The sequence below is a fragment of the Echinococcus granulosus genome (genome assembly GCF_000524195.1).
Source record: "Echinococcus granulosus chromosome Unknown EG_S00001, whole genome shotgun sequence".
In the NCBI taxonomy this organism is placed as follows: Eukaryota; Metazoa; Platyhelminthes; class Cestoda; order Cyclophyllidea; family Taeniidae; genus Echinococcus; species Echinococcus granulosus.
Window position 1 is genome coordinate 1,758,969 of NW_020170381.1, and position 9,237 is coordinate 1,768,205.

A 9,237-nucleotide genomic window follows, 5' to 3' on the forward strand; every position below is an offset into this window, starting at 1 on the left:
GTGGCCCCTTTATCAAAAGTGAGATTTAACCAAACTACGAGCGTATTACATAGCTCCTCTCCTCTTCTGGGCGTTGTCTTCGTCGTCCCCTCTAGTCCACCTCCCATATCAGCCATCACAACGTAATCGGTGCGGTTTGAAGAGCACGTACGAGCCAACCTTGCCGGTCATAACATTTCCATACAATTGAGGAGATACTTGACCACAACGTCACCGATTTCTCTTGCCAATTCTTCTGAATCTACAGTTCTGCCCTCAATGGGAACTGATTTCGGGGACGGGATAATGGGTTGACCATCACACGTGTCCATAGCTAGCCACAGGAATGCTGGCTCAAAAGCATTGTCAAGTAACCAAAGTATGGCGTTTGACATAATCCTGTGGGGATGATGTTTCGCGTTCATTTCTCCTTACCGCTTTGTTCTCACTTCAATGCTGCCCAGCCATACCTGCCTAAGATCTATCCAGCTACTAGAGAAGCAGAAGAAGTGTCGCATTTCCACGTAATTTATATCTTCGCACATGTAAGGTAGACAACGCCAATGGCAACACTTTTTCAGATGGTTCACGGCCAGTGTCGCTTCTGTTGTCAATAGATTTTCTACAGAAGACGAGACTGGGTAGTTGGCGGAGGCAGATGTCACTTCCACCCTTTCTGTTAGGGGTGGCCACCAATTCGCCCATCCGCAGCATACACACTTCTTGCGTCCCGCTAAGGTTTGTCAACCAGCTGTAGAAGTTAGGATAGACGTCGTCTGAGGTCGGGTTCGCTTCCCGATGCCACCAACGTGGCGCCTCGGAATTGACTCAAAGGCGGAGGGAGACAATACGCGTGCATAATATGTACCATCGACATACGGTAGTGTAATACTTATGTTGTTTTAATGGGCCTTTCAGGGAGGAGGCAAGCAGGAAATTCGAATCTCGTGACCGGATCGTCCTCTCCCTTACCTAGTGACTGCGGCTCCCCTCCTTCTTGAACATTGTATTTTCCCTCTCCATCTTGTCACCTTTAACAAAGATGTCCAAAGCGAATCAACCGGGCTTGTCTAGGAACGCTAGGAATAGGGTAGCGGAGACCGATGAGTCTCACTCCATAGTAGTGCTTGGATGCATTGGTCCGGCTCGGAGGCCAGCCCACCTGACGAAAATATAATTACTGTGATTCAAAGCATCGCCTTTACCAAAACCGACAGTTAATCGACAAACATGCTGCAATTCTTTATTGGGACCCACAGTGGATTGTTTCACAGTGAATCTGCTCAGTCATGGAAAAATCCTAAATTGCCACCCACTTCTTAAAGCTTTCAGAATTTGGTAAGGGGCTTATTTGTTATTTATTGAATTTGGTATATGCTTTTGCAGACACGCCCACTCAAATCCGCCAAGCACAGCATGCTGCATCCACTTTTGAGGGACGTCGGTCACCTGGACCACATTTAGTTCATGTAATGCTCTCATAATTTGTCTATCTCTGCGTCTGACTGCACGAAAATTTGTCTCAGAAGTTTGCGATTCGGCTCGGCGGCTTGGATCGCCGACTTGGCTAAGAACCTATAAGTCCTCCTTCCTGACACTAATGTGATTTCTAATGACTCCATGATGGACTTGGGACGCCACATTCATTTCGATCGCACGTTTACTGCCTACTGCTGAATAATAAATGACATGTCAGTAGACAATGTACTTACGATTCATACTCGATTATCAAAGACGTTAGTAATTATCATTCGACTTCTCATGTAAGAATTGAATTTTTGGGGTACCAGTGACTGTTAGATAGAGTTTCACACAGCTAGCTGCATAGTTAGATTCACGAACTTGATTTAATGAGACTAGTTCAAAGGTTTTAGCTACCGCATTACTGGCAGAAATCGGTTTCACCTCAAGCGATCGAGAAGTTCATCCTTCTCTATGCAGGTTGATTTTGGGTTGGATGGCTCGCATTCCACGCTCGCTTGCCGGATTTGCGCATCACCGCCTGTTGTCGACGATAAAGCTTCGCATCTGCGTAAATGCAGACCTCCTTTAGTGCAATACGACCAGCGACCCAAGAAAGGCAGTGGGCTGCACCGTCCCCCTCTGCAACCCACCGGTTTGGAACTCTAGAGCAGTGCCCCTGGGGTTTGCGCTCCACCAGTAATGTCGAAGTAAATCAAGAAGGAAGTGTCCCCTTGTGAACCCAGAAGTTTCGGCTTTGATTAAACGCTCCTATTATAACGACATCTGCTTACAATACTATACAGGTCATCAGTATACACGTGGTTCTCAAGCTTACACTGACTCACCGAACACTAAAAGACAGGGATGTAAATAATTGTGCGCTTAAATTATAAATACTTATAAAGGTGTACCGACAAAATATAATCACAAAAGGAAATTTAAACTGTACAGAACTGTGAGTGCAGATTTAGGAGGAGAGCCACATAGACATGTCAGTTTAAGTTTGTGTTTGATTGTTCGCGGATCCGGTGGTAGAATTCGGTTACTCTGCGGTCCACCCGAATGAAATTGTTTTGCCAACTAAGGAGATGCAGTCCCCCAAATCTGCGACATCGCGAAAGCGCCACATATGCCTGACCATGCTCGAAAACCTACAAAACCATATTCCCACTAGGTGACTATAGACGCTAAAAACTACATGCCTTATTTGAAATGATGGCCGATGCTTTTCGAATAGTCGCTATTTTAGAAAGAACACTCAAAGCAGTGGAGATCTCACCCTAGACAAGTCCACCTCCACACTGTCCAGAGTGATACCTTGGCTTCGGTGGATGGAGATAGCCCATGCCAAGCAAAGTGGAAGTTGGAGTCGGGTAACCTGTACCTCCTTGCCAGTGGCACCGCAACCAAAATTAGCAGTCCAACGCTCCGGTTGAACAACCACGCTCATCTCAGAGGCGGGAGATGCTACCGCGGGGGGCACGAAGAAACGCACCAAGGGGAAGCCGCCCTCAGAGGAAGGCGTGAAGCTCTCCACCACACCCCGCACGCCGTTCACCAGTCCCCGTGACACGTCCAAATTACGCAGGAGCATCACCTGGAGCGATAAAAGCAAGATCTGGGCCAATTTCAACTGCCGAGCTACATTTCTAAAGCACGATGCAGTGGGACGGACTAACGTTACATTAATGCGTCACTATGGCGCAGAACACGTACATATATTTTACTACAGATGACGAAGAATGCCCTCATAAACTCCAACTATATCCACTGGCAAAAGAAACGTCCAACTTCTCTAGGATCTGCAGAGCGATCTCCACCGGATGTTGCTGAGGTGCATACGAATTCGAATAAGATTTCTATAAATCATGCAACCAATTCGGTCGGATTCTACCATCATTGAGAACTAGATCTTGATCTCAAAAATACAAACAAATTGGAGGGAAATGGTGCAATTATTCCAGCTTATTTGCGCCGCAGCCTAGCGCTTTAACGGATAACTTTCGATGAATAAGACGAAAGTTTAATAATTACAAGATTGAAAATTAATCACCTGAGCGCCGACCTTGAGCCTAATCTTATCAGGAATGGCTGAAAATGATTCCGCGATCAAACTTCTAGGTCCTATGTCCTTCTTTTCGAACACCCTCACAGCTCCTGCAGCAGAAAAGCAAAATTAAACATCGGATTAAAAATTATCAGGGGATAAAACGGTAGCTGATGCGTTGCAGAACTCAGCTGGAACTACTCATTTTCTTTTATATCCTATCACATAAACCAGGATGGGGATCTAAGAGGTATGACTACCTGGGAGACTTTTCAGCAACTGTTCATTAAACCTGTCGGTATCGCGACGATGGGTACAAAGGCGAGTTGTCAGTAGGGGAGATTTGTTTCGCTCATCAGCTTGTTTATGAACACGAGATCGCAACGCATCCAGAACCCACTGCGGAGAACTTCCCTCACGTACCTCGTTAAGGAGGTGAAAAAATTTGATATCACCAGATTGCCGCCAAGAAGTCTGCAGTTCGAAGCATTGAAACCGACAGGCTCGCCAAACCAACGATTGAAAGGCAAATTTCTTCTTAATCTGAATGCAGAAAGGCATTTATCCAAGCCGATATAGAACTGCAAATGCAACGGAACTCACCATATGCGCTACAGCCGATGGAAGCACCGGTGGGAGTTGGAAGAAGTCACCAAATGCAATTATTTGAATTCCACCGAATGGCACTTTCTCATCATATTTCCCGAGTGCGATACGGGCTATGGCTTCGAATCGAGTAAATACGCGACTACTTATCATGGACACCTCATCAATAATGATTCGATGCACATCTCTCCACCGCGCGGTAGTACGTGGATTGGAAACGACACGCTTTGTCACCGATTCAAGCCAGGAAGGAGACAAGTCTTCTAAATCCGCCAGATCCAGCATTTGACCAACGCCCGAGAAGGCATGAACTGTGATACCACCAATAAGACTGGCAGCCAGGCCAGTGCTGGCTATTACTGCTGTTTCAGAAGGTGGTAATATTCCTAAAAAATCGTTAGATATACAAGTATCAAAAAGACAAAAAAGGCACCGAAAGTTGTTTGTTAATCAGTACCAGCCAACTTTCTGAGTAAATACGACTTGCCAGTGCCTGCTCCCCCGGTGCAAAAAACATTGGCGCCCTTCTTTACCGATTCAATGACACGAGCTTGTTCCATCGTCCCATTTTCCAAAGCATTTTTACCTTGCCAATCTAGTAGCACATGGGAAAACGTCTTGTCCATATCAACGCCGAGTGAAAGAGGAACAATCCGCACTGTCGACTTCTTATTTTGTGTTGCATTGCGAACAGGAGTTGAACTACATACGCCGGCCCCAGTATGTGTCAGTCCCAAGTGTGGTCTTTTCGTCTACAGAAACAAACCCCGAGATTTAACTCGAGAAGGGTGGAAGAAAAAAACCTACACGAATGGGAGACAATTCTGGCCCAGGAAATGAATTTGCCTTGGGCATGGTCACGCTTTCGGATGCAGGCTCATTCCGCACGGGCAATACTTCATCGAGTAAGGAAAGGGAGGTATCCCTTTTAAATACAGAAGAACGCCTGGATTTAAGATTCTTTAACTGATTCCACAATACTTTCACGTTGTAAAGAAACAGCTGGAGTGCATCAGGCGGGCAATTTCTGAGCATAATGTTCACGGGATCCGCCCTTGAGAAAACAGTTGATTTGCCCTCGCGCATAAACCTCGTGAAAAACTTGGGATCTGAAACCTTATACCCGAGACTTTTGCTTGACCCATTGGTTGGTTTAATGCGAATAATTAGCTCAGAGTTATCGGACTTCACCAAAGAGACACGTGCTTTGTCGTGCTTGATAGTGCGGTGCACAGGACCACACGCTGATGACAATTCCTCGATATATACACCACAATTTAAATGAACGCCCATGAAGTGTGCGATGGAGACTAACACAAAAGTTCAATTAAAAAACATGCAGCAAGAGGGCGGCCCAACGTCAATTCAAACAAAATTCGGAACAGCCGCGATAACCAATAGTCTAAACAAATAGCTACGGCTGTACTCTCGCTAGTGTTGGCATAGAGAGGTTTCCTGGCCTTCAACATATGAGTAAAAATTTTTAAATAGGACAACACTAAGAGCAAACCAACTCCTTCCTTTCCTTGCTTATTACCGGATTCGAACCTGTGAGTTGCAGCAGAACAATAACAACCAACGAAAAGGCAGCCAAACGGTTTGGAGAGTAGATCCTTTTATTGATGGCAGGCGACAACTCACCCAAAAAGTCTAACTGCAACATGTTACCAGACAGGTTAAAGGCGATGACCACACGGTATCGAAATCGCTGTTGATTTCCCTCACATCCATACCAGTCAGCTTTGCATGTACATCCCACCGCGTACATGAACTGAGGTTGTAACAGTCGACCCAACGCCCGCATAAAAAAACCGAAAAAGAGGGACAATTACAACCGTGCCGCCACGAGAGTCACAGGCAAACACAACGCGCCCACCCGCACGGGCAGAGGTAACCCATAGCCCCACAACCGCGTCTTACGTGTGGCGTTTATTATGATATACACAAATCTGTACAAGCCCACATAGCAATGCAACGAATTTACTGAAAATGTCTCAAGGAATTAGCCCAAATTAAGATTCTGTTTGCTTTTCTCCTTCACCGCTTTGAAAGGGACATCCGAAGGACCGTACTAAGTATAAGATTTGAGTGCAATCAGCCGGAATACCTTGTCCCAAAACGGTTTCAAATCCTTCTTCATGGCATAAGCATCCTCTCCATCAGCGTAATACTTGGGTTCAACATCATATGCTCTAAGTGAAGTGTTAGAGAATGTACAATGTACTGGAACCCTAGATTTTTTGTGTAGAGAGTAAGAGCAGCCCGATTACTTTTGCGAACGTGCAAGGAGACGTATCTTGCTTGAAAATTTTCCACCATTGCACGTGATGCCAGATTCATCAGAGTCCTGGCCAGACCTAGGCGGCGATGTGAGCGTTTAACAGCTAATGAAGTAATATGCCCATATGGGAGATCATCCGGATCTTCTTCCCTTCAAATATGATTAAATGAATTCGGGTTACATCTTAGCCAATACGTATCCCACAATTTCACCATCGGATTCTTCAGCAATGTATGAGAGCTGAGGCCACGACAGTCCATGATAAAAGTAATACTTCATGACGTAGTTCTCAGGAAGGCAATCCAGGTTACAATCTCGCATGCCAAGAAGATCGCCGGGCTAAAGCATTTCAAAGATTAGAGCCAGACACTACCCTCGCGTTCCGGATATTCATCGTTAGCCTTACAACTCGGCGGCAATGTAATGAGTAACTCAAACAATTTATTAATAAAACCGCTAAGTGCATACCTAAGAAATCAAGACATCTAGTTATTGTGGATATGACGCTTTTTTTAATCAAACATGTTGCAAGTGCTTATGAAAGGTTTGGGCTTGAATTCTCATAAAAATGACCGCGTATTACATCTTGACAGTTCTTTCACTCAAACAAAATTACAAATGCAGCAAAACCAGTTGTTTAGTGGCCCTTAACTACTTGGCACAGACGTAGCAGTTTAGTATTTCAAATATTTCCAATAATAATAGTCCATTTGCTTGCCATTCGATTTCTTCATTGCTAATGCAATCACGAGTCTAGTCTACCTTAAACGTAGATACAGTCGCTAAAATTAAAATCTGGCGCTTTAAATCGGAATGTATTTATTAGAATGAAATTTAGAATGAAGTTCAGAGTTCCAAGTTGAGAGGTCCATTTTACACCTCAGCTTCCGAACTGACTATACAGCGTCTAGAAATAGGGCTCCTCGCTACCTACCCTAACCCTAATGCAGGACGAGGCTCGTAGGTCTCCTCTTCCCTGTTCCTCGTACTCTTGGAACACATAGGTTGGTTTGGTTTTTACATGTTTATTAGGGCAAATAAACGGGGAAAACTGGTACAGAGTTCAGGGGAGTGTGGACACGTAAACGCTTTCCGGCTTGCAGGACGTTGACTCTTCTTTCACGAGGCTCTATTCGTATCCCTGCAACCTCTCTAAAAAGGAACATTAAAACAGCATAAGTATTATGTAGCGTCTGGAGACTTCCCTGAAGACAAAAGAAGACACAACACTCGGGCAGAATATATGTATTCAGCACAGAGAAGGTATCTGGGCTACTGGCATAGCCCGAAGGCCAGCCTACCCAGTGAGGTACACGAAGGCTAATTCGAAGTACAAAAGTGGCGCCTCACCAACCTCGAGGGATAAACCGCCATTGTATTACACTTACACTAAGCTCTGTTTATGAGGCAGTGTTAAAGCAACTTGCACGTCGCGTGGATGCGACTCCAGTTAAGCCTACGGAGGATCATGTCTGCTTGTAAGATTACCGTATTTCAACTTGCTAAGGCAAGGCTGCTAAAGCTACTCAAAACCACGCAATCTTCAAGCCTTGGAGAGGACACACAGAAGCACTTTCAATGTTGGAACACCGTTTAGGAGAACTGTGCAGCGTTGTTGTGATTTGCGTCGATGAATTGATGAGTTGGCAAACCTTCATGCATTCGGATACGTAAGCGCTAATCAAACTCCCCAATAAAATAAGTCTTTGCTTAAACATACTAAAGTGGCTCCACTCCCGGTCCGATCTAAAAGTTAACACTACTCTTGGTGCGATTGCTGTGATGCTAGCTGATAAATGGTAGAGTAGATGGTTTAAAATGCATTCTTCCACCATAGAAACTGGGTTTAAGTGAGCGTTTACTAGGCTAGCAAGCTTTATAAGTGGCCTGTACCCAACCCGGTCCCAGGAGATGTGAAAGTGCACAGAGCTCTATTTAGTGCGCTGCGTCTGCTCTCTTACTTCAAAGAGATCTTACGTTCAGTTCAGTGAGGATGGCACCATCCCTTTGGTATTCGCTATAGCAGAACTTCATTATGTTAATAAAATATCTCGCCTCCCAAGAGTTAATAGAGGTCGTGAAAAAGAAATAAGTAATGTTTTTTTTAAATTGCAACCATGGGATTAATTGTTTGTCACTGAAGTTGACGTTGCAAGTCGACATCGGTGATAAAAGCAGCTTCAGCGCAAAGATTAAGTGTAATCAAGTCTATAGTGTATGTTCCGTCTTGAAGTCGTAGAAGTGATGTGAAATATGAAGGCGATAATGGAATGAGACTGTGATGCACCGCCATACATGACTGCTTCTATGGGCCCGCTTGATGAGCACTTTAATACAGCACCGTCACCAAAACCGCGAACACCTTGCTTGCCAGTTAACCGCGATCAAAGTATGCAGTAACCAATAAATTTTATGCATAATCTCAAAGTCGGCGTAACATTTACATTGAAACGTGGCAGAGCTGAAGGCTGTGTTAGCTCAGCACCAAATCGGCAGCACTACTAAAGTGCTGCGCTGCTGCCTATAACTGTGAGTCAGTAAAGCAGAAGCCTATTAGTGGACTAGACCTCGTAAATAGTCTGTGGAGTGCTCTTATGGCTTTGAGAACTCTGCTACATCGCTGTGGCGAATATTTGGACCACGCTCCATCAAATGAGGGCGCCTGCTGTTGACCATATTAGTTTAAGATTAGTTTTGTGGTCAGATTATGTATTGACCCTGAAATTCAAGGCCTGCCTCATGGGCTGTCCCCTTATTGTGTGGGTCCAGTCCGACGGCAGGTCATAGGGTGAGATACGGCTGAATGTGGTATCCTACTCCCTATTTTGAAAAAACGAACCTCTTACATTAATGATTGCAA

General features: G+C 44.9%; 2 protein-coding genes across 2 annotated transcripts; both read right to left on the bottom strand. All coding sequences in view use genetic code 11, as the record gives it.

Moving 5' to 3' along the window:
* Positions 1-2,435: 2,435 nt before the first annotated feature.
* EGR_00203 (ATP-dependent DNA helicase PIF1) lies at positions 2,436-5,389 on the bottom strand (the record flags this gene model as incomplete). The annotated part of the gene is made up of 7 exons (XM_024489452.1): positions 2,436-2,594; positions 2,723-3,040; positions 3,497-3,600; positions 3,751-4,033; positions 4,094-4,482; positions 4,554-4,848; positions 4,904-5,389. 7 exons carry the CDS (start codon positions 5,387-5,389, stop codon positions 2,436-2,438), a joined length of 2,034 nt encoding a protein of 677 aa, XP_024356130.1.
* Positions 5,390-6,098: 709 nt separating this feature from the next.
* EGR_00204 (acetyltransferase complex ARD1 subunit B) lies at positions 6,099-6,771 on the bottom strand (the record flags this gene model as incomplete). The annotated part of the gene is made up of 5 exons (XM_024489453.1): positions 6,099-6,167; positions 6,204-6,288; positions 6,321-6,527; positions 6,559-6,716; positions 6,751-6,771. 5 exons carry the CDS (start codon positions 6,769-6,771, stop codon positions 6,099-6,101), a joined length of 540 nt encoding a protein of 179 aa, XP_024356131.1.
* Between the last annotated feature and the right edge of the window lie 2,466 nt (positions 6,772-9,237).